The sequence below is a fragment of the Zingiber officinale genome, chromosome 10B (assembly GCF_018446385.1).
Source record: "Zingiber officinale cultivar Zhangliang chromosome 10B, Zo_v1.1, whole genome shotgun sequence".
Taxonomy (NCBI): Eukaryota; Viridiplantae; Streptophyta; class Magnoliopsida; order Zingiberales; family Zingiberaceae; genus Zingiber; species Zingiber officinale.
The window spans coordinates 9,682,665-9,709,060 of record NC_056005.1 but is presented as its reverse complement, the minus strand read 5'-3'; the positions used below and the strand labels follow the sequence as shown (position 1 = coordinate 9,709,060).

The 26,396-nt window shown below is 36.4% G+C and overlaps 1 protein-coding gene and 1 long non-coding RNA gene across 3 annotated transcripts; one reads left to right on the top strand and one right to left on the bottom strand.

The window, feature by feature from the left end:
* Nucleotides 1-2,785: 2,785 nt before the first annotated feature.
* Nucleotides 2,786-20,230, top strand: LOC122030143. Of its 2 annotated transcripts, XR_006125321.1 has the most exons (4): nucleotides 2,786-2,900; nucleotides 13,511-13,604; nucleotides 14,228-14,306; nucleotides 19,509-20,230. It is a non-coding gene; the product is annotated as an uncharacterized LOC122030143 (long non-coding RNA). The 2 variants fall into 2 exon arrangements; XR_006125320.1 differs by lacking the exon at nucleotides 19,509-20,230 and having other exon boundaries at nucleotides 14,228-14,455.
* Nucleotides 20,231-21,561: 1,331 nt separating this feature from the next.
* Nucleotides 21,562-22,708, bottom strand: LOC122028570 (glutathione S-transferase U17-like). Its single transcript, XM_042587413.1, has 2 exons — nucleotides 22,105-22,708; nucleotides 21,562-21,966 (listed from the first exon to the last, which is right to left on the bottom strand). Exons 1-2 carry the CDS (start codon nucleotides 22,414-22,416, stop codon nucleotides 21,580-21,582), a joined length of 699 nt encoding a protein of 232 aa, XP_042443347.1. The 5' UTR covers nucleotides 22,417-22,708; the 3' UTR covers nucleotides 21,562-21,579.
* Between the last annotated feature and the right edge of the window lie 3,688 nt (nucleotides 22,709-26,396).

Below are 26,396 nucleotides of genomic sequence, written 5' to 3'. Positions count from 1 at the left end.
AGAGGTCTATATGGGATATTTTCTCCAGCTGTTATTGGGTCAACTGTTTCATGGGGCTTTACTTCTTTTTGTAAGTGTGGCTATATATTTATGTCTATGCTACCATGTTTTACTATATATGTTACAATCCACAATGGTTGATGATTTGAGAATTAGTGACTCATGCAAATTGCATCAATGTAGACAATTCATATACATGTGTGTGATAGTAGGACTCAAATGAGGTGAGGATGAAAGATTATGGATTGATACAAATTCAAAATCTGAATATATTTGAAATAATTCCTATGCTTGAGGTTGCTTTAATACTAACTTTTTTTAAACATTTGTGCGCTATGGTCGGTCGGACACATTATTTTCTCAAAATTTGCAAGGCTTCATATTATTTTGTAAATGTCATCAAATTTAAAGAGCAAGAACTATATATTCTTTTGATTACTATTAGATAGGTTGGATATATATTAGAATTTGTTGATTTGATAATGATTATACTATAATGGAGGTATTAAAATCAAATAAACCTCAAAATAGTAGTTAGTTTCATAAATCTCTATTTCTGACATTGCAAGTGTGACTTGATCCCTTAAATTAGAAGCAACTTTTTTTACTTCCATTGTTATTGGTCTGTGCGCATTTATTAGGATATTGTTAAGCTTCGTACTTAAAAGTTGATCAAGACATACTGTTGGAACCAAATCAGTTTTAGGTTGTCAATAGTGTAGATTTGTCGCTTATCATGCACAAAATAAATTGTACTGTTTAGATTTGGCTTCCCAGTATAATGCTAAAAAAAGACCTAAAATAACAATCTTGGTGCCCTTCCAATAGTTGTTCCTTCAATGTTTCTAATTATCTAGACCCAAAATTCCAAACATGCCTAATTAGCTGAACCAAACTGTCTTCCCCCTATTCTATGCCTGTTGCATTGCCTGAGCTCACATTAATTAAGGATTACAGAACGAAATGGGGTGGGTGTTGATTTTTCGAAAGCGAACTTCACATCAATGCTTGAATCGGATACAAACGAATTAGCATTCTCATATTCCAACTGATTGGTAGGCAATAATTATAGGGTTAGGTTAGCAACATGAAATATTTAGACATTTTTAAGTGGTTGATGCAATGATAAATATGGATACTGCAGTGGAAAAGGGTCAGGTTACCTTGATAATGGCCAACTCATCAGTCGAAATCAAAGGCATGAACAGAACTAGGCGCTTGCAATACTAAGTCACCACGCTGGAAGCAAGATGTGGTGGATATTTATGCATGCACACTACATTTCACAATCACCAACTCTTTATAAAGAGAGTGAGAGAGAGTTCAATGATTTATATATAACTAAGCTATGCTCATCAACTTGGCCTCCTAACTGGTGCTAACTATGCATTTGAAGCTCTTTTAAAATAACTGGCCATATTCTTCTTTCATGTCCAATTTTCATGCCAACTAAATAAGTTTGGTTTTGGTTAAGATATTGTGAATATATTTTAAGATGTTCATGTCTCCATAACCTTTCATCTATGCTAACCTTTTCTGCTTGATCCAATTAATTTTAATTACTTTACCTCCTAATTGAACAACTTGTGTTTTTGCCAAAATATTCTACATTGTACAGTATGTTTGCATTAAAAAAAAAATTATAAGCAAATATTAATTAATTATTAAATAGATACTAATATTAAGAAATATAATTAGTAGGTGAATTTCAATAAATTATATACCATACTATTTTTATAATTATGTACTAATATGTCTTATGTATTAGGGAAATTTTGTATTTTATTTATATGGTATGTTCAGTTGCTCTATTTGTTCCTTTACACAATCAATAGAAATTATTTTCTATTTTATACATAAAAATTAAGCATATAATTGAGTTAGAATAATTATTTTATATGAATTATATTAAAGAATTATATAACATTGTTTGACATCTGAGAAAATTAGTTATTTAAATAAATTCTAAACTACTAAGAAAAGAATTATTTAATTGATAAATATGAAATATAACTCGTAATTACAAAAAACATCACTTTAAAATCTTTATGAAGATTTTATAGCTTTTTACCACCATGAAGTGATTTTTTTCTTCTAAACATCAAATTAAGTTGAATCTTTCAACTTTAAATAATACACTCTATTAACAACAACAGCAACAACAACAACAACAACAACAACAACAACAACAACGGCAATGAAATAAAACATATTTATGTGTTTTTAAAGAATATTTTATACTGTTTGCATAATGAGCAGGGTCATTGTCTAGTGAAAGCATAAAAAAAGGGCAGCCCGGTGCACGAAGCTCCCGCCATACGGGGTCTCGGGGAAAGATCCATTGTACGCAGCCTTACCTTGCTTTTTGCAAGAGACTGTTTCTAGGATTCGAACCCGTGACCGTTTGGTTACATGACAACAACTTTACTGTTGCACCAAGACTCCCCTTCTAGTGAAAGCATGCATTGACAATATTGTAGCATTGGGGAAAAAAATAGAAACCTAAATATTTCAAATTAAGGCAGTTTTAAGCATTGCTTACTTTAAAACATATGATGATTGCTAGGTGATAATTGCCGAAGAGCCTTTCATATCAACCATTTAAGAAGTAAAACATGCAGTTCTCTCTGTTCTCATGTATATTTCTAATGTCATGATTCATGAAACTTGCCTTTTATCTTCTCATCAAGCGTATATGAGAATTATGATAGACTAATATTCAGTTCTTACTTGGACTTGTTCAATATATTGTTTTTTGCCTTTCTCAATGACATCTTGTTTCCTCCTTTTTCAGTTATAGCAGGGCAAAGAGTAGGTATCTAAGAGGGAATGATGAGCATGCATCTCACATTCTCACCCCTCATTATCATCTTATTTCTGCTTCTGAAGCTGGTTCTATGGTAAGTGCTGTAATTGCTATCTTGACATTGGTCTGGTCAGTGATATGCTGCAACAATACTATCTATTATCTCAGCATTTTAGCCTAACATACCTTATCATGTATGATAACGATTTTTTGTTCTTTTTGTAAGATAAGATGCTATGTTTGAATGTAGAGATTACCAAATAACATTGTGGTTCTCAGACTTACTGATTGTAAGCATGCCATACAGGATGATCCTTTGTTTGAAGACTAGTAGGAAATGCTTTTTTTTTTTGACAAAAAAATATCCTTTTTTTTTTGTTGATTCAGTAATTAATAAAGGATTTTGCTGGCCTTACCATGATCTTTGCTGTTGCAAAAAGCTGAAGATTGGATTGTTTGTGAGGCTAGCTCAGGATTAATGAAAGTGATTTCATTTGTTGTAAGCAATAGAATGTATGTGGATGTAACTTGAGAATAATATTGTAGCTAGCAGACTTATGCTCCATCTACTTATAAGGAAAGAAAGGGTAAGGGAGGGCAGGAAAGGAGTGGAAGGTGGAGGGAAAAGGAGAAGAAAGAAGGGGTATTAAAATTTGTCTGTTTGGAAAGAAGAAATACAAAGGGAAAGAATGTGAGTATTTGGCTCATTCCTGTATCTACTTGGACCCATAAAGTGTCGGGGGGGGGGGGGTGAATAGCGTCTCACCCAAATCGTCATTTCCTACACTTGTTAGTACGCAGCGGAAAACAAAATACAAACTAATAAGAAGAAAACTAAACCCTATAAACAATAAGGAAAGACAATAAATCAAAACAAACCGTAACACAAGGTTTACGTGGTTCGGAGATTAGGGCTCCTACTCCACGGCTGACTGTAAGGTGGACGATCCCAATCCGTCGGTGGATGACTCCCCGGAAACCTCCGGCTAGCTCAAACCTCCTTCTGGGTGGAGAAACCTCACCACTGTTGGGACCGAAAATGGAGCTAGAGGGGGAAGTAACTCGGTGCGCTCGTCTTGCTCGTCGTTGCTTGTTTCTTCAAGATATACAGCAGAAAATACACGGAAACAAAATACACAACGCTAACCAGAGGATTGACTTGGTATCTACTTTACAAGATGTGACGAACACAAGGATCCACACACTCACGCACCCTCCACTATGAAAACACTCTTTTATGGTAACTACCAAAGGCGAAGAAGCCCTACAAGCTCACAGTACAAGAAGAAAGAAGGGAAAACAAATACAAGCAATAGCTTACGGGTTTTACAATTGAAAACTCTAACCCTAGTTTTTTTCTTCAGTTGTAGATCCGCCTCTTGACTTGGAAGACCTCCAAGAATCTTCAAGAACTGGTGATCTGAACTTTGTGGAGAAGCTCCGGGAGCACAGTGAAGATCCGAGATGAATCGGTGAAGTTTTGCCAGGAATCGAACGCTGCAGCTAAATATGATGCCAACGGTCTGATCCCGATCGATTGGATTGCTCCCAATCGATCGGGGAGGCTTTGGATCGATCGGCTGATCGATCCAGAGCGCCTCTGTGCTCTCGGGAATTACCTGGATCGATTGGCTGATCGATCCAGGGCTTTTCGCGCAGAATCGCGACTCCCAATCGATCCACTGATCGATTGGGGCCTCTGGATCGATCGACCGATCGATCCAGCGCTGTTCTGTGCGACTGCGCACTCGTCCCAATCGATCCACTGATCGATTGGGAGGAGGCTTGTCGCGAAGACTCGCCCAATCGATCGGCTGATCGATCCAGCTCATGATTTCTCCCAAAATCAAGTCTAAAGCCTCCTAAACCAACATCTGGTCAACCATGACCTGTTGGTTCATCGTGCCTAGCATTCGGTCACCCTTGACCTGCCAGGACACCCTCACCAAGTGTCCGGTCAATCCCTTTGACCCACTTGGACTTTTCTCCTCGTGCCAAGTATCCGGTCGATTCTTTTGACCTACTTGGACTTTTCTTCCTCGTGCAGTATCCGGTCGATCCCTTTGACTGTCTGGTCAACCTTGACCCATCTGGATTTCCCGTGCTTGGCTTCACTCACCAGGACTTCCCTTCTGCCTAGCTTCACTCACTAGGACTTCTTTTCTGCCTGGCTTCACTCACCAGGTCTTTCACTTAGCTTCACTCACTAGGATTTTCACCTGGCTTCACTCATCAGGATTTTCCTCTGCCTTGCTTCACTCACCAGGACTTTCACCTAGCTTCACTCACTAGGATTTTCTCACTGCCTAGCTTCACTCACTAGAATTTTCTCACCTGGCTTCACTCACTGGGCTTCACTCACCAGGACTTCCTTTGTCTAACCTCCAAGTTAGGACTTTCACCTGACTTCACTCACCAGGATTTTCCAGTCAAGTATTCGGTCAACCTTGACCTACTTGACTCTCCATCACAATCTCCACACATGAACAATTGCACCTGCAATCTCCATGTGTTGTCTACATGTATTGTCAACATGTATTGTCAAACCATCAAAACATAAACATTAAGACTTGAGCTTGACCCAATTCAAGCTCAGTCAAACTAGGTCAATCTTGACCTGGGGAATATTGCACCAACAATCTCCCCCTTTTTGATGTTTGACAATACCTTCTTTAAGTTAGGCTAATCCCATAGCCTAAACCTCCTTCATGCCACTAGGTAATGAAGGCATAAGTTAAACCCTTCATTCTCCTCCTAAGAGGGCAAACTCCCTCTTAGATAATGAAGTCCTAACTTAAACCCTACATTTCTCCCCCTATTGGCACACATCAAAACAAACTCTCCCCCTGAAGAGTTACTCAACGTTGTTCACAACTTCACTCGTTGTGATCAACCCGATAATGAAAGTCCCATACCTTTCATTTTCCTTTAACCCTACATTCTTCCCCAATGTAGACAAATGTCCATCCTTGAGCATTTTTAACTTAAACAATGAAGATATCCACTCTCCATTGTAAACAAATGCTCAACCTTGAGCATTTTTACTAAAGAAAGTTAATCACCTTCCAAGGTGTATGAAAAATAATTTTCATGCCCTTAAAGAGTAACTCCCCCTAAAGACATGGTCATGAACTTCTATCATTGCACCAACAATGACTTGGAATCCCTAAACTTTTAGGAAACCCAAATTTTAAAGTTTTGAGGTTCATAAATTCAATATTGAAACCAAACCTCAACCTAAATTTCTATTTAGTCTTCTTTAACCAATCCATTCTAGTTTTCATCATGAAAACTCCCCCTAAATGAATACAAATGTGTTTTGAGGGATAAGGAATGATTTCCTAGACTAAAGATGGTCCAAAATGCTGAAATAAGGCTTTACCAGCCAAAATCAGCATTCCCAATCGATTAGAGTTGGGTCCCAATCGATTGAACCTGCTTGAATCGATCCACTTATCGATTCAGGAGGGTTGGATCGATCGGTGGATCGATCAGGAAGCTTCTGTTCACGAGAAGCTTGCTCTCAATCGATCGCCCGATCGATTGAGACCCTTCAATCGATCGGGTGATCGATTGAATGCCTGATAGTTCTGAAATTCACTTGTGGTGAATTTCAGAAACTCCCCAAAAATTCTAAAAATCATGAAAATTTGTGTAGACACTATTTAGGACATATATTATCATGGAAAGATAGTTTTATAAGAAAATATTTCATATTTTCAAAGATTTGCACAAACTAGAAAACTTGCAAAAACTTTAGTGTTTTCTTCAAGTTTGTGTTCAACTATTCAATGATGATTACTATCAAAAGATAGCCTTCATTAAGGTTTTCCAAAATACATTTTCAAATGATTTTCAAAACCAATATCCAACCATGTTCCTTGGCCTCAATGCACATGACTTGTACATTAGCTTTCCAATGATTGGAAAACACATAACTATGTGTTTTGATGAACCTAAAACTCAAAAGAATGCACTAAATCACATCTTGAGTTTTGTTCATCATCCTAACATCTCACTTGTATCTAATATGTACTAAAACACATACAAGTCACCTTATAATTCTTTAGTGAGATGTAAACTTTGGTTTTGCCCTAATCTAGAGATCATGCATATCTATCTAGGCATTTTGAGTTGTAAACATCCACCAAGGATGTTACTTGTTAATAAATATCATTTGTCCTTAATTTACAAGGAGATAAAATAATGCATGATGATGTTATGGCATACATAAAAAAGAAATAATTTTCAAAAGAAAATTTCTATAACTACATGATGTATGTATGGCATGACATGGTATTTTTGTGTTTTTTCATACTAAAATATGAATGCAAAAATAGCTAAATAAATATGATATCATGACATATGATGGGCAAACAAGACATGACAAGTTTTAGCATTAATGAAACACATAGGTTGTCTACCTAAGTATCCTTAAGCCTTAGCTAAATTAAGATTTAAAACATAGATTGCCCACTATTTCCCAAGAAGATGCCAATAATCCAATTTTGACATTTCTTTTGCTTTTCATAATTTATGCCAATTTAAATTAAATATATTCCTCAAATTTTTGGCACAATTTATTCTTTTAAAGAGTAACCACTTTAAGTTAAGGCATAACTTGCCTTTAACTTTCCAAGAACATACCAAAATCCCAACTTGGTAGTTCTTATGATTTTCTCAATTTGTGTCACTTAAAAGATCATCCAATTTATCAAATTGTGACACATTTTACTCTTATAAGAGTAAATAAAAATTCTTTTCATTTTCAAAGGTTAACAATAACCTTGAAAATGCTCTCCGAGTGTTAACTTCATCAAAGTTGGGTTAACTACCCTTCTAATCGGAGTTGACACTCTCTAACCCATTTACGGGGTAGAGAAAATGCTCCTAGGAACCCAAAACCTATTGGTGCTCATTGGGTGCTCTAGGTACTCACTAGGGATAACCTCCCTAGATACCTTCCTAGTGACCTTGTTAGGCTTCTTAGAGGCCTTGGTCACTTTTTCTAGGTCAACCCTAGGGATTACCTCCCTTGTGACCTTGTTAGTGACTTTCTTAGACTTCTTAGAAGTCTTAGTCACGTTTGTTGCAAAAATACTTCTAAGGATAACTTTCCTTGTATTCTTGACTTGACCACTAGACCTAGGGTTTGTTCCATAACTATATGGAACTCTATGGTAAGTAGGTACATCCTTTTTGGTTTTAGGTTTGTATCTCAAACCTCTATGGCCCTTGGATGACCCTTGTTGTCCTAAACCTAGATTTTGCTTATTTTGCCCTTTAAGGATATTTTCCATCCTTTTTAGGGTCTTTTCTAGTTTGTCAAGTCTTGACCTCAAGACTTGATTTTCCATCACTAAGTCCTTAGTTTTTGGTTTTCCATTAAGTCCATGAGCATTTTTGTTTCTAGGCTTGTAGCTAAAATCCTTAGAGTTCTTGCCTAAAATTCCATCTACCTTCCTAACCCTAGGTGTGGTAGTTTTAGCATGGAGAGCCATGTGTTTTTCCTTAATGCTATCATGCTCTCTATTCTTATGGTAAATAGCATTAAAATGATAAAGACTTGACTTAGCATGCTTTTTACCATTGTTCAAGGGAGTAGGCTCAATAAATGATACCTTTCTTTTTACCTTGGAGACTCCCCCTTGAGGTGTGCTTCCTCCTTGAGCCTTGACCGCCTTCTTCCCCTTGGGACATTGACTCCGGTAATGTCCCTTTTGATTGCACAAAAAGCACACAATGTGCTCCTTGCTCCTTTTTGTTCCGGGAGCGGTTTCCTTGAGCTTCTCCTTGCCCTTTTGTGTCACTTGACCCTTCTTCTTGGCCAATTTAGGGCATTTACTTTTGTAATGCCCTTTTCCCCTACACTCAAAGCAAATGATATGATTTTTGTTATTTTCTATTGAAATTGTTATACCTTTGCTTGTAGGGGTGACATCTTCTCCTTTTGATCCGGAGGTAGAAGCTTCCTCTTGATCCGAACTTGATACTCCTCCAATAGATTTGTCTTGACTTGTGGAGGTGAAAGCTTCTTCATCCTCTTCTTCTTTTGACCCGGATGTGGAGGCTTCTTCTTGCTCTTGATCCGGTGTCAATGAAAATTGCTCCCCTTCAATCCTAGAGGTGGAGGCTTCCTCATCCTCATCTTGTACATGAAACAAGGAGTATGCTCCCTCCTTGCCTTCTTCATTGCATTCCTTTGAAGATGAAGTTTCTTGGACTTCCTCTTTTTCGGAAGTTGAGCATCTCTCAACTCGGAGTCCTCTTACTCTTTATTTTGATCCAGCCCTCTTTGGATTTTTCTTGGTTGGTACAGTGGAGGGGATCTCATGAATTGATGCCAATTTGCTCCAAAACTCCTTGACATCCTTGAACTCTCCAATTTTTTCCAAGAATGGGGCTAGGCAATAGATTGACCAAAAGTTTGGTCACTTTATCATTGGCCTCACATCTTTGGATTTGTTCTTGCCTCCATTTGCTTTTCTTGAGGACTTTGCCCATGGAATTTGTTAGAGCCTCGAAACTTTCCATGAGAGCAAACCATTGCTCTATCTCCACCATCAAGAAATTCTCGATCATTGATCTCCAAAGATCGAAGCTTATCATGGTGAATGGTAGAGGCACCCTCGTGTCGAATCCGAGTCCATCTCGGAATTCTATTTGAAGTTGAGCTTCTTGTGATGAAGTCTTCGACTTGTAGAATTGCTCCAACTTCTTCACCCTCTAGCTTTGCCCCTTCCGGCGATGATTCCGGTGAAGAGCGGCCTCGCTCTGATACCACTTGTTGGGACCGAAAATGGAGCTAGGGGGGGGGGGGGGGTGAATAGCTCGGTGCGCTCGTCTTGCTCTTCGTTGCTTATTTCTTCAAGATATGCAGCGGAAAATAGACGGAAACAAAATACACAACGCTAACCAGAGGATTTACTTGGTATCCACCTCACAAGAGGTGACTAATCCAAGGATCCACACACTCACGCACCCTCCACTATGAAAACACTCCTTTATGGTAACTACCAAAGGCGGAGAAGCCCTACAAGCTCACAATACAAGAAGAAAGAAGGGAAAACAAATACAAGCAATAACTTATAGGTTTTACAACTGAAAACCCTAACCCTAGCTTTCTTCTTCAGTTGTAGATCCGCCTCTTGACTTGGAAGACCTCCAAGAACCTTCAAGAACTGGCGATCTGAACTTTGTGGAGAAGCTCTGGGAGCACAGTGAAGATCTGAGATGAATCGGTGAAGTTCTGCCGAAGGAATCGAACGCCTGCAGCTAAATATGATGCCAACGGTCGGATCCCGATCGATTGGATTGCTCCCAATCGATCGGGGAGGCCTTGGATCGATCGGCTGATCGATCCAAAGCGCCTTTGTGCTCTCGGGAATTGCCTGGATCGATTGGCTGATCGATCCAGGGCTTATCGCGCAGAATTGCGACTCCCAATCGATCCACTGATCGATTGGGGGCTCTGGATCGATCGACCGATCGATCTAGCGCTGTTCTGTGCGATCGCGCACTCGTCCCAATCGATCCACTGATCGATTGGGAGGAGGCTTGTCGCAAAGACTCGCCCAATCGATCGGCCGATCGATTGGGCATGAGCCAATCGATTGGCTGATCGATCCAGCTCATGATTTCTCCCAAAATCAAGTCTAAAGCCTCCTAAACCAACATCTGATCAACCATGACCTGTTGGTTCATCGTGCCTAGCATCCGGTCAATCTTGACCTGCTAGAACTCGCTCACCAAGGGTCTGGTCAATCCCTTTGACCCACTTTGGACTTTTCTACTCTTGCCAAGTATCCGGTCAATTCTTTTGACCTACTTGGACTTTTCTTCCTCGTGCCAAGCATCCGGTCAATCCCTTTGACCTACTTGGACTTTCACCAGATGTCTGGTCAACCTTCACCCATCTGGATTTCCCCGTGTCTGGCTTCACTCACCAGGACTTTCCTTCTGCCTAGCTTCACTCACTAGGACTTCTCTTCTGCCTGGCTTCACTCACCAGGTCTTTCACCTAGCTTCACTCACTAGGATTTTCATCTGGCTTCACTCACCAGGATTTTCCTCTGCCTGGCTTCACTCACCAGGACTTTCACCTAGCTTCACTCACTAGGATTTCCTCACTGCCTAGCTTCACTCACTAGGCCTTTCACCTGGTTTCACTCACCAAGACTTTCACCTAGCTTCACTCACTAGGATTTCCTCACTGCCTAGCTTCACTCACTAGGTCTTTCACCTGGCTTCACTCACCAGGACTTCCTTTGCCTAACCTCCAAGTTAGGACTTTCACCTGACTTCACTCACCAGGATTTTCCAGTCAAGTATCCGGTCAACCTTGACCTACTTGACTCTCCATCACAATCTTCACATATGAACAATTGCACCTGCAATCTCCATGTGTTGTCTACATGTATTGTCGAACATGTATTGTCAACATGTATTGTCAAACCATCAAAACATAAACATTAAGACTCGAGCTTGACCCAATTCAAGCTCAGTCAAACTAGGTCAACCTTGACTGGGGAATATTGCACCAACAATCTCCCAACAACCACAATCTTGATCCAAATACTCTTAGATCACAAGAAGAACTTGGAGGCTTTAGAAGACTACTAATAGGGGTTAACCACCTCTATTTCGTCAGCCTTAACCAAGCTTCCAATGCTTGGTTATATAGGCCACGAGTTGGAAAACCCCGCCTACCAGTTGACTGTAAAAATCATCAGTCGACTGCCCTTTGTGGAGATTCGACTGTTACAACTCAACGGTTCGATACCAGTGGACTGATACTTCCATCAGTCGACTGCTCCACATTAATCGAACAAACAGAAGCATTCTGTTCGCTCCCAGTTGACTGCCCGGTCGACCGCACCCAGTCGACTGATGAAAACATCAGTCGACTGCTACAGTACTACTACAGTGACGCTACAGTACTACTATAGTGACGCTGCAGTAAAGCCTAATTCTAGGATTTAACCCCTGAGTACATTCACTCAGCACTTGTCCTCGCCCGACCAACCTAGACTTAACCTTCTAACCTCCTCCATCAGCCTTGCGTCCCTCGGATGCCTCCCCATCCTTCACGTCTTACCTTCTGGAGCTTCCATCGGCCTTGTCATTGTTGTCGGGTCTTCCTTTGCCAAGAGGTTGCGCCTCCGGGACTTCATCCATTGCCAAGTCACATTTCGACTTACGTTGCCAAGACTGCATGCTTGGACTTACACCGTTAAGACTCATCCTTGAACTTTCCTCCTTTGCCAAGATCACCCTTGGACTTTCCTCGTTGTATCTGTATCCTGCACATTCACAATGCATATCAAATACAACAATAAACCTAACGTAAACCTTTACCCAAACATCAAAACCTAGGGTACCCAAATTACTCCAACATAAAGAAATCTCATTCTCCTTCATGTTTATTGTGTAAAAAATAGTAATATTGGTGAGGCAAAAACGAAAGCAGTAAAGAGAAAATGAAAAATTGTGCTAAACAAAAAATAATTCATGATAACGTTCTGTCTTCCTAAAAAGGAGGAGAGCCAAAAAGGAGAAGTTGTGCCAAACAGAATGGTAATTTTGATAACTTACTAAGTATAAAATAGTAATTTTACCAAACAATAGTTGTTCCTTTTTCCTCTTTCACCCAATTTTGATAATTGAAATTGTGGCAAAATTTGAAATTGTTCTTCCTTAAAGTAGACAGTGGAAGTGAGACAAGATTCATGTTCTTCCTTCAAGAATTTCTCCCTTTCATCCCCCTTTTTTGTGCAATTATCAGTTAGGAAATGATAATTACTATGGTAAAGAGTTTTTGTCCACTTGAGTGGCGCTTTCTTCTTGGTGCTCAAGGTTGGATAGCTTGCTGGAGCGTCTCATTGGCTTATTAACTTTTTTGCAGCTCTTCATCCAAATCATTGTGTTAAATTCTCTATTTCCTACGTGTCTCAACTGCTAAAAAAAAAAAGAGAACTGAGTTCCTGTGGGGGAGGGAAAGTGTTTGATGGAAATTATGTGATCTGTGGTTGATCACATAATTTATCCAATGTGTATGAGGTTTTATGAAATTGATGAATGTTATTCCTCTGGCTGCCAGCAGGGCAGCAGGGTACCTTCTGCTACAGTCATAAAAAAATTAAATTGTATCTCCTTGTGTGTTAAAGACAGGATCTGAACTAAGTTGACATAAGATTCCTTTGACAGATCAGTATTGTTTGTTAAGACCAAATACTGAGTGGGCTTTCCTTGCCCATCCCCCCATTGTCGATGGGTTTTTTTGGTTCCTGTGATGAAATTGGTAACTTCAGAGTTCCTTTATTATTTTAGATGGTAGCTATCTTGTTCATTATATTTGATGTACACTTCTGTGATTCTATTATGCCCATCTGTGGCCCCTAGGACGTAGCTCAGACGGTGGGCGCATGGTATCTCTGACGTAATGGCCAGGGGTCGATTCTCAGGAACTGACGACTTGGGGTTTACCCTGCCATGCGCCTATGGCCTGTGTACCTGCATGAACCTCCCTCCATATTTGTGGGGCCGATACTAGGGGGCCGTTAAGATAGCGGATCTACCTTTTTATTATGCCCATCTGTGATTGACGTGATATAATCAATAATTCAAATATCTAAATTAGATTTTCACTCTAGTTATAGACTGGCAGACTTTTATTACATGACAAACACTCTTCTGGCACTGCAGGTTTCTTTGTTTACCAATCCTATTTGGCTTGTAAAAACACGGCTTCAGCTCCAAACTCCTTACCATGGTTATCGGACCTATTCGGGATTTTTCGGTATGTTCTCTTCCTAATGAGTGAGACTGGACTTGCTATGATATTAAAATTGTCCTTTTCAAATATTGCCTACTTGCGATATATAGTTTTTTTTTGTTTAACATTTTTATATTTGGCGAACCTATTCAGGATTTTATGGTATGTTCTCTTCCTTGAGAATTGAGTGATACTGGACTTGCTATAATATTAAAATTGTCCTTTTCAAATATTGCATACTTGCAATATATAATTTTTTTTGTTTAACATTTTATATTTGGCTATTATCTTATGCTGAATATAAGACTGTGGATGAGCAATTCACTTATTAGTCTTTAGGCAAACATGCTTATGTAATTTTATGAAATGCTTTTACCGCTTTAGGGTTGGTTTTCGAGTATGAATTTCTAGCATTATGCAACCTTTGCTGGGGTGCAAAAAGTAGCTTAATTAGGAAAATTCTTGCTAAGGCTATGTTAACCAACTTTAAAAAAAAGGAAGGCGTTTTTTTTTAAAAGTTGGATATTATTTCTTAGATTGCTTAATGTCTCAGTTCTGCGGTTATATATTCTACTTTAGTTACCATTTTGCAGTCATTCTAAGGTATATAAAAGTTGCTTACACATACACATACTTTTTTATCTAAGGTCAGATGCTTTGAAGACCATTTTAAAAGAGGAAGGATGGCAAGCACTTTATAAAGGGATTGGACCAAGTCTTCTGCTTGTATGAACTTCTGTGCTTGCAGTTTTCAGTTTGAATTTTTCCCTTAATTTGTATTCTACCTGATTTAGTTTGGCGTATCATGTTGTTTCTATGATATTCTTTTCAATACTTATTGAGCATGTTATATTGTGCCTTTGCACATTATAATGGATTTGGCTCCATGATTAGAAATAGATTAAATGGAAATTAATAAATTATAGTTTTATAGTTTTTTTTGTTATATAAAAATGTTTACTTCATGATTGAGAAGCCTGAAAATTTTGTTGGAGATATAAATGACTTAAGCAAACAATTTTTTAAAGTATAATTCATTCATTTGATAGAATACCAAGTCAAATAAATTGGTTCCTTACTGAACTTTCTCCGTCTACTGGATCTGTAAATATAATTCTTTTCTAGCCATAGGTAGAAAATATGGGATTCTATATTAAATCAAAATATGAGTCTATATAGCAATTCCAATGTCACTCCTTGAGCCACTCAACCATATTATCGAGAAATTGTGTGAATAATGAATTGCGAGTCAGTTTTATTATTGCAGTGCAAGTATAATTGACGAATGGTTTTGTAGGAATAATTCCTTTCAAATAAATTCATAATTTTATGCATCCAACCGGAATAGGGATCAATAAAGAAAATTGAGATTCGATTGTTATATTATTTAGATATAAAGGTGTGAAAGAGACTAAGAAGACTATTTAAGATCGTAAGACGTAGTAGAGAAATACCCTTGCATAAAAGTCATGGTTGGAATAGGTGGGAGTTGGGACTCACGACTTTTTCTTTGTTGTTCTTTCCGTTGTCATTGTGTTGTCTTAAAATTGTTTTTCAGGTGGTTGCATATGCATATGCAGTCCTTCCTTTTTTACACACATAAACGCATGGGATATTACCTTTATTTCAGTTGTCTTACCTATATTATGCTAGTTCATTAGTTCAATTTGATTTACCATCTTAAGGAATAGATCAGTCAAGATGATTTTGATCTTAGTTTACACTTCTTCTATCAAATAAATAATCAATACAAGTGAATAGGAAAGTTAACCAAAATACTTAGGAAAAATACCTTTCCCAACTTTTAGATAATGAGGTTCTCTATCGATGACATATATGCTCTTCTCCCAAGGTGAGAAGCTTGCAAATAAATAGGATTCACAAAATTATAGGACCACCTAATCCTGTCCTACAAATTGTTAGTTGAAAGTAACATGACCATTTTGATATCCTTGACCTCTAAAAACTCAAGAAATTCTTTGCACCCAATAAGTCTTGAGATCTCTTATTAGCTTTATTTATTTTTGGTCACTGGAGAAACTTCAAAGATAATTACAATATTACATTTTTAAAAAACGTCATCTATGGTTGCTGTGTGTTGTATTGTTTTGATATAAGGCTACCATGACGAAGTTCTACATTGTCATTGCACAAACAAAGCTTAATTACTTCTTTATTGGGTAGCTCCTTTAGTCTCACATGGCCAAGGGATTTAGTAGTAGGCCTAGATTGAGATGGCATCAAATAGGCAGAATGATGCCCGGTGCTATGAATCAACATCATCATCATACAATTTTCTAAGTGAAACACAAGTTCTACTTGTCAGGCACCCTAATCTAGGAACCCAATATGCGTTGAATGAAGCAGGACACCTCACATTAATAGTTTGAGTCAGAGGTCTAGCTAGTGGTAAGCAGGGGTAGCTCCATTAGTCCCTCACAGACAAGTTGGAGATCTTGTTAGGCTTATACATAATGGTCATCTCCAACCAAATGGTTAGTCATTTTGGGTGGTGGGTTCTGCCACTATGTCATGTTCATTTTTTTTTTTTTGATAAACTATTTTTTCATGTATTTATATTACTGTTAGCACTATACTATGGGTTTGGAATTCATTCAGAATATCAAGTCATCTCAAAGTATTGCTATCAAGCACAATAATTCAATTTTCAAGTGCTTGTGATTTAGAGTTGCATCAGTATCGCGATTCTTAAATTTTTATGTATTCAAATGGAAGGAATAAAACAGAGTGGCACTTCTCTGACAATAATAAAAAGATGCAATTGAGATCTTATCTGAAGGTTCTAAATTTCTGTAAGTCTGAGTTGTTGAGCAATTATGCCAAAAAGCTTAAGATATGTGGCAGGGCCCAAATCATATTTCTTAACACTTCCCTTATGTATACATGTCTAGACAAGTTGGCAAAAGGTGACCGCGCTCACCCTCAACGCCTCCGCCTACCCGTTCCATTGCCAACACGGAGGAGGTAATCACGGGTGGCTACTAGCCCTTGGAATATTGACTGACGCATAAGGAAGACATGTACCTCAGTTATGTTAAGATTCGAACCCCAAACCTCAAGTTGGCAACATCTCATGCGCTAGCCAGTAGACCGTCCCGAGGGACGTATACATGTCTAGACAAGAATAGCTAGTTGAAGCCCACATTTGAAATCCATGAGTATTTATTCTTATTCCAGCAGAACTGAACTGACATTGTACACGATAGTGATTATCCTACGGGCTAACGAAAAGGAGGAATTAGGAGAAGACAAGAAGAAAACTTGAAAAAAACAAGAAGAAAACTCGTCGTTTGCTTTAAAAGGAAACTTTGTTAATAATTGAAGGATGAATCCTCATACGACAATGTTTATATATACTCTAGATCCTAAGACATAAAAAGGAAAGAAATCCCAATTTATGGACTTCAATTCATATATTATAACAAAAAAAAAAGAAACTTTCTTACTAGAAAAAGAAATTTCTTGACAAAAATCAAAATTAATAAAACAGGACGCTGATATAGAAAAATACTAACCCATGAATATCAGAAATACCAAAAATACCTTAAATAATATGAAAACAAAAATTACTAAAAATAATAATAAAATCTTTGAAGGCTCCGACGAGGGTCTAAACATTGCTTTTTGGGTCCGAAACTTGATGGTTACGGGTTTCCGATAACAAATGTAGATCTCTGAATTTTGCACGCTTGGCCGTCGACAAATCCTGTCAAAAGTTATAACTCTTTAAAGTCATGTTGGGTTGGCTATGCATCAAGAACTTAAACACAGGAACTCTTACGCCTGTACCACTTGAGTTTTGATTTTGTTTTCCACTTCTCTCATTTAACCTGTGAAACATACGTTAATCATTTGGCACACAAATTTTTTTTTAACGTAGATTTTATTTACTTCTCTATATATCATTAGTAATGGTAAAATTCATGTTTGTTAGTATTTGATTAGGCTACTCATGGTGCAATGTTATTTGATTACCTTATCATTAGTATTTGGTATACCGTTAGTGGTAGGCTTGAATAGATGCCAGATTGTCTCTTATTTCCAAAGTTTGAAAATTCACTTTTTTTATATAAAAAAATCTTGCATTTTAGTTGGATGCGATCATGAATCCTAGTGGTTCATGATAATATGGAAAATCTGGGATTATTTAGTTGTACTATCTATTAGTACTAAATTTGAATATGTAAAATAGTTCTGGGAACAAAAAAAGAATCAATGTTATGGCTGAATAAGCGAGCATGTAATTCTTATGAAAGTTTTAGATATTTTATGAAATTGATATTGACAAAAATACCAGTATTAGGATAAAGAACAAGTAGTTAGAATGTAGAAGAGCTTCTGGAGTCTCATGTGATGTCATATCTCCCTAAGTTAAAAGGAAAATTTATATGATTGTGATATCATTTGTCATACTTTATGAAATGGATTGGAGCGATGAGCTGTGAAGAAGAAACATCAAAATAAATTAATATAGCAATTTGAGATTGCTAAGATGGATGTATAGAACTATTAGATGACATACAATAAAAAAAAATACTGCTATTTGAGGAGATTAATTAAACATTGCTCGAATACATAAAATGAGAGATTATTTATCTCAAGTTTTTCAATGTTTGCAAGCTAATTTGAGGAACGACTTTATAAATCTAAATAAACATATTCTTTCAGATTAGGTAATCACAGTCCTAGTACGTTGATTATCTTTTTAACTATATCAATCTAGATTCACTGTTATACTATAATCAATACAGTTGTCGCATTATGGATGAAAAAAATTGAATGATGCAAAATATGCTAAAAAATTTATTATGAAACCGAGATAACTATTTTTGCCCATTCATTTTTCATGTGCTGTTAAAGCTAAGATAGAACCGGAATTATTGTCCAGCGTATAATATAAATTTTTTTACTTGTGTCCAGATTATCTAAGGGCTGGGCTGGGCTGGGCTGTGCTGTAGCCCAGCCCAAATATATGATTAAACATAAATTGGCACATGCATTTTCTCGTCAAGTGTCCATCCGTCCATGCATGCAGACTTTGAAATGACCCATGATTCATTTTTTGATTCATTCCTTACAAGTTAGCTGCTCGATTAAATAACATCAAATTAAAAAAGACAAGTTCTAATTATTTTTTTTAACACTAAATATACTTTTAAATTGTTTCTTAAAAAAAATCCATCTAAAAGGTCTAAATCATATACTAATTTTATTACATGAATAAAATAACATAAAATGGATGTACGAAGAACAATTACCTTCCTAATTAATTAATTAACTATGCTCGTCGTCCTCCGCCCATTCTTCCCAATGATATCGCCTCCCTCTTCCGTCTCGCTTACTCATTCTCATGATCTTTCTCTGTCACTGCTCATGAATACGACCACTCCCTATGTGTCCAAGCCCTTGCCCCTAGAGGCGTAGTCGTCAAGAAAGCCGACCTCATGGCACACTCGTGAAACGACTACCTCTTCCTCACTGTCGGCGGCATGCTCTCTAATGTCGGTGTTAGGGGTCAGGCTTCCGTCGTGACCCCTAAATTTTCAACTTCTAAGCATTAGATATCATTATCGGTAAATTAATTAAACAATTTCATAAATAATGAGAAAAATCCATTCAATAAGAATTTAAAATCCTATAAAATATAGGAGATGACAAGATGGTTAAGTGCTCGTGCAAAATAAATTCGGACCTCTTCTACAACGTTCTTGGCGGACTCAACCAACTCAGGATCAACCCAATCCAACTCTAATTTCTAGATCCGTCCTTGCATGTGTCTTTGATATGGTTGTACTATTGCACTTGTCAAGTTACAAATTCATTTTGCTAACACATTATACTGTTGCACTGCCCATTAATACTTTGCTTATGATGGGATTCATTGGTTTATTTTGTTTCTCTTATTAGAGCTAATTCGACTATGCTGCTCTTGGGGCTTCCTCTAAACTTGTCGCTATCCTATTCACATATCCATATCAGGCAAGCTGTTCAAGATTTGTTATCTTCTTTCTAGATTTTGTGTTTTGTTTGCAATGACATTAACCTGAACTCGATGCCTTTACTCACAAGCTAGCTTCCTAACTGATTGTGGTTCAGTGGTTGTCTCATCGTAGGTTATTCGATCTCGGTTACAGGTACTTGATGCTTTCTTTCATAATTGCCAGACCAATTTCTTTTTCCTATGCCCATCTAATTTTGGATGTTGAAAAGTTATATTTTCTATACATTTTAATATATGAGCAATACAATCAGCTTTCCCTTGTATCCCAATTAAATATTTTTTGTATATTGCAGCAAAGACCTAATATCAATGGAACCCCAAGTATTCAGATAGTTGGCATTAGGGGTGAGCAGTCAATCCGCCAAACCGACCAACCCGCTTATACCGACCTGAACCGAACCGAAAAAAAATGATCCGTCGGATATAGGGCCGGATGTAGGGTCCTAATATTGCATTATCTGATCTAGTAGGGCCGGATAGTGTTTTATCCCAATAACCGAACCAACCCGATCCGATCACCCCTACTTATAGCAACTAATGTTGATAAGCTGTTATACGTTGTAGTAATTACTACCGATAAACTGCTACACGTTGTAATAGTTATTTCCGATTAGCTGCTATAATGTGTAATGAGTAATGTCTATTATCATTTTAAAAATTTTTATTTTTTTTTGTTATATTTATATTTATATTTATATTTTATATTTCATTGGATATAGGGTCGGATATCCAAATAACTGATAACCCGTCGGATATCTGAAACATAAGAACCGCCGGATATAGGGCCGGATGTAGGTTCCGATTTTGCATTATCTGATCTAGTAGGGCCGGATAATTTTTTATCCCAATAATCGAACTAACCCGATTCGTGATCACCCCTAGTTGGCATGTTATAAAGGAAACTGCAAGGTAAATAATGGTCATAGTAGCACATTCTTTAACTTTTAGATTTTTATAGAAAACAAAATTGATATCTTGACTTTGTTATTTAACTAAATTGGCATTCTACAGAGTTATAGTCCACGAGCCACCTTGGTTGTCCGATTCCTTTATTTGGTCATTTGTCCTCGTTATAATTTACTACCTAAACATGCCTGCTGCAATCAAGTTCATGCAAAACAATAGTTCTAATACAAGGATCAATTGGATTAGTCTTGCAGTAGGAGAATTATGCTCGTTGATTCATTACTTGCTCAATTTCATAATTGTTAAATGAGAGGCACATGATTGCTAAGTCGTCGCTGCAGGTTTGAAGGCCGTCGTGGATTTTACAGGGGCTTGACGTCCAACTTAAGTTGTTAATTTGACCCCTTTTTTTATTAATGAGCGTACTATTGATAATTTTAATAATTAGAGATGCTTTTTTATTTTGCCAAGCACATTCACGTGGTCTGTAAGATTTATGCATATAGAAGCTCATAAATAAGGATGGACAATTCTGCATTAGAAAATTAGTACAGTGACGACCGGAGAGCCCAAATATTAAATTGTTTCAATACAGAAAATTCAAAGCAAATTAAAAGGGCATGGGTTGGCAGAAACATCCCGTGAACCAGTTCAGTGAGTAAATTTAGATTTATTTTGGCCACATTAAATCCACACTTCAATGACAAGTTTAAAAAAGTAAGTTTATTATTCTACTATTTTAGCAGTATATATATATATATATATATATATAAGCAATGATATGCTCAAATAAAAAAATTGGCTCATCATTTCATTTTTTATGGGTCCTATTATTGTATGTGTCTATCCTTGAATTTTTCCATGAATTTTTTTCCTTGAGTATATCATTTTTCATATATATATATATATATATATAATGTTTTATTTAAACTAAAAATTCAAAGATTGTATATTTAAAAATGAAAATTTATTCTTTAAACCCAACAATTTAATTCCCATTGATGCCTAAAAGGGTTGGGTTGCCTTGTTCATTCTCACCGATCTCACAGGTTCTGTTTATATTGCTAAGCGTTATGAATTCTTGGCGTCGGCAGCGTCCTTCTTTCCCTTTGACTGAAGGGTCTTCAAATACTCGAGCACCTTCCCGCTGTCCGGCATCACCTCCTTCACCGCCTCGTGCTCGACGAACCTCACCGCCCACCCGTGCAGTGCCGGCATCGTCGCCTCATCCAACAGCTCCACGCTCACCAACTGCTCCACCGCCTTGATCCAATTCGCAAAGCACCCGAACGTGACGTCCAGATACGCGACGCGATCGCCGCCGAAGAAGGCTTTCCCTTCACTCAGCTTCACGAAGGCCTCTTCCAGAAGCAGAAGCCCTGCGCGGACCTGCTCCACCGCCTCCGCCTTGGCTTCCTCTGTTTCAGCCTTACCTGTGGCGACCAACGACGGGCACCACTGTAGGCGCAGAATCATCAATTTAGAAGACAAAATATAAGAGAAATTCACGGCAAAATCAACTATGTATATGGGTCTTCTCTGTTTCTGGATTTTGCATATAACAATAGACGAAAACTAATTAATTAGCTAGCTAACCTTGTCATCGACGTAGAAGGTCCAGAAGCGGTGGAGCGAGCGGTGGTAGGCGTCAGCTGGGAGGATGGCGCCCCAGCCGGACTCTGGCCAGACCTCGTCGATGTACTCCACGATGACGGCCGACTCGCAGATGGGGCGGTCGTGGTGGATGAGGACGGGGATCTTCTTGTAGATGGGATTCGACTTGAGGAGCAGCTCGCTCCCGAACTTCTCTTGCAGCAACTCGTACTCCACCTTCTTCAGGCTCAGAGCAATCATCGCTCGTAGCACGTATGGACTTAGCGGTGCGCCGATGAGCTTCACGTCCGCCATTAACTGTTACTGGATATTCTCCCAATAAGTTCAAAAGAGGAATCGTTGTGTCTTGAGTACTCTTGACGAAAGGGAGCTCGTCGTCGGTGTCGAGATATTGGAGATGGTACGAAGCGGTCGCAGTTGGCGGCGGGGCAATGACGAAAGTGATGTCGTCAGTGGATCAGATCTGAGACCAGCGACGACGTGTTATCTAAAACCGAACTGGTTTCCAGAACATATTGAGTCGAGTTCCGGCACGGAAATGAATTGGCTTGGATTTCTGTGATCGCTTTAATTTGCCTACCCCTGCCCACACCGGGCCTAGGGAAAAAAAAACACACAAAAAAATGAGCAAGATATTCACATTTATTAACAGTTCAATCCCCATGGAAGGTAAGATATGGAATAGAAAATGAGTTGGAGTTCAGCCAGTTTGGTGAATTATTATTTTGCTAACTATTTTTTTTATATGAAGAGTTTGAACTCAAAAGTCTTTGTAATAACTTTCTTCTACCAACTACTTTTATTTTTATTTAATCAGTCATTCAGATTATTTTGATACGAGTTGTGAATTTTTTTATCAACTACTGCTAATTTGAGACAGATTGTCTGATGCCAATTTAGTTAACTGGTTTGGTAGTAATGTGATTTTCGTGTGTGTTTTATTTGTTTCTATCATCTGTTCTACTTGTAACTATTTTGCTGTTGCATCTGTTCAGTTTTCTGTAGGAGGTATATCTGTAAATAAAGTTTGCATAATTTACAAGATTTGATATCGCGAATTGTTTATTAGAAAAAATACCATGAAGCTACCTCATGTTTTCAAGTCATTGACAAGAAATATAATGTGTATTTTTTTTTATATACTTCTTGCGATTTCTAGAGTTTACAAGAAGCATACTCATGGAAGCATCTTCAATTGCTCTACACATGAATGAACTGAAGACCTATCTCAATTAATAAGTAATAACATGGTAGAATCTCTTTTGTATCAAGTTAAAAAGAGTTTATGCAAATAAGTTTCAGAATTGAGCTTAATTTAAAAAAAATGGTAAAGTAATCATTTTGTGATGAAGGAGATTCTTGGTAAAACAGTAAAATTGTAGTTGTATGGTCTAGAGGTCATGAATTCAAGTATTAGAAATATCTTCTTATAAAGTAAGATAAGATTACTTACAATAGATTATTACTTCAAATCTTATATTGACATCGTACATCGAATTATTCTTTTAGTTTATTAATTATATTATTGCCAACACTAAATTAATTAAGATCACATATATATATATATAGTGCTATTCCGTTGGCAACCGAGCCAGCACCACTCTGCTCGCCAACAACTTGTCGCCGTGAGCTACCACTGGAGAAGAGGTCGCAAGCGACTGTCCAAGAAAAGTACCTCGTTTCGGCCTGTTCTTTTATCGTTATGTCTGAAAATGACATCCCAAAGTAAATCACATGATTTATCGAAATTTTTGAATGGCGTAAAGTGTTTCTGTGACGGAATGCCAGTTCCGTCCATTCTACGTTCAAAGCAAGGAAGAGAGAACCATGCTCTAAATAGTTGATTAATGCAAATAAGAAAATATATATAAATAAATACAGGGTCGTCTCAAAGTTTCATGAGGTCCTAGGCAAAAAAAAAACATTTAGGCCTTTAATATATATTTCTTAAAAAATTTTCCCTCACCCTTTTTCATTCGGACTTGGGACCGACAATGGTAGGTTTATTTTTTTTTAAAATAAAATATTAATTTAAAATAAATTTTTATGTAAAATTTAATTTTCTAACTTTTTGAGATGCAAAATTATTAATTAAATTTTTATATTCAAGTTTTGGTAATATTTTTTTAAATTGATAAAATTACTAGATTATTTAATCTTTCTTGAGACATAGACATTGTTGAACGTAAATAAGACTTTATTAATTTTAATTTTGAAAAACTTTTTTATGTTGAAACTACTATAGTTAATAATATTCTATAAGCTATCCATGCATTAGGAAAAGAATTTAATTTTTTTTATAAGGTTCAATACTAAGTGCGATTTTTAATTATGGATTTATTATTTCTTTTAAAACTTTTAATTCTATAAATAAATCTAAACCATCAATATCAGATAACATGTCATGTGTTAAAAAGTTTTCAAGATTTAAACATTTTATTTTTAAAAACTCATCAAGCAATTTTAACTTTTCTACATCATATAAAAAATTAAAATTATCTTCATATATTTTAAATTGTTCAAATTTACTTTGAAGTGAAGAAAGGACATGATAATAGTATAATTAAAGTAATTAATTTTAAAAGATTCTTCAGGTGAAAGCTTCACTTCATTAATTTTATTCTCATCAAATCGTTTATTTCTTCTAATTACACGTTTTTTCACGAAATGTTGGTTCTATATTCATTTCATTTGCAATCTCTTTAGCAAAAATCACAGCAGATATAAATCCATTTTCACTATAATCATTAAAAAAAGAAACACGACCTTTTAACTGATCTAATGTGATAGTAATGTTCATATCTTTATATTGTAAAAATTTACTAACAGTGTTAACCGCAAATAATATATCATACCAAATAACCATACCTAATAAAAAATCAAAATTTTCAAACTCATATGTTGCTAAAGAATTTGCTTCACTTTTTGTTTTAGGATCATCACTAGTTTCTGCAAGTTTATATAAAACTTCTTTTATCTGTGGAGCTTGATATTTTATTGTTTTAACACTTTCATGATGACTTTCCCAACGTGTTTGTGATAATGGTTTAAGAGTTAAATTAGAAATATGGTCTTGTAAAATTTTTCATCTTTTTGTGGAAGAAGAAAATAATGAGTAAATACGTTGTATCACACCAAAAAATATTATAGTACTAGGATAAGAATTAGCCATATCACATAGTGCTAAATTAAGATTATGACAACCACATGGTATATAAAAAGCCCTAGAATTTATATCTAACAATCTATTTTGTACACCTTGTTATTTACCTTTCATATTAGCCCCATTATCATATCCTTGTCCTCTTATGTCATTCATATCCAGTTCAATTTTCTTTATTATATTAATAAGCGTATCAAAAAGACCATTTCCTGATGTATCATCTACTTTTAAAAATTCTATAAAATATTCTTCTATTTTGATTGGACTTGTTGAAATATCTACACATCTTAATATAAGAGACATTTGTTCTTGATGACTTACATCAGGAGTACAATCAAGTATAACTGAAAAGTATTTTGCTTCTTTTATGTTTTAAATATAATATTATTTATTTATTTTCCTAATATATTTATTAACTCATTTTGTATATTATGACCAAGATAATGATTATGAATTTTACCATTTTGAATACGTTTAAGGTGTTCTTGCATTATAGGATCAAATTCTGCTATCATGTCAATTAAACCTAAAAAATTTTCATTATTATCTTGATAAATTTTCTCATTTGTACCATGAAATGTCAAATTATTTTTTGCAAGATTTTTAACTATAGCAATAATTCTTATTAATACATTCTTCCCGTGTTCTTTTTCCTTATTTATTTTTTCTTGTAAATTTTGATCAATGGTTTTATTTTTAAGCAATCTCATTTCAATATCAAACCAAATATTCATATTTATAATACATTCACTGCTTGTTTCATGACTTTTAAGCTTGACACTAAGATTTTTCCAATCACAAGACCCCCTTCATTTGCTAATTGAATTGTAATTGATTTTTGACTAAATAACTTACAACAAAAATAAAATACTTTATCTAATTCTTTTGAATATATTAACCATTTTCTATCATGTTTTTCTCCATTTAGTAATTTTCGAATATAATGAATCATAGAAAAATGTCTAGAATTTTCATCATTTGGAAAAGAAATATTGATTTATCTAATTGGACCATTTTCAACTAATAAATTTACTAAATTTGTATTTATATTTTTCCATTGTGCTTGATCATATATATTTTGAATAATAGTTTCATCAATATTATTAAAAAA

What these genes read in the sequence shown, in the direction of transcription:
- LOC122028570 (XM_042587413.1), bottom strand. Translation starts at nt 22,416, where the DNA reads ATGGCGGACGTGAAGCTCATCGGCGCACCGCTAAGTCCATACGTGCTA. An exon ending in CCTTCTACGTCGATGACAAG is followed by an intron (nt 21,967 to 22,104) that starts GTTAGCTAGCTA and finishes CTGCGCCTACAG; the next exon opens with TGGTGCCCGTCGTTGGTCGC.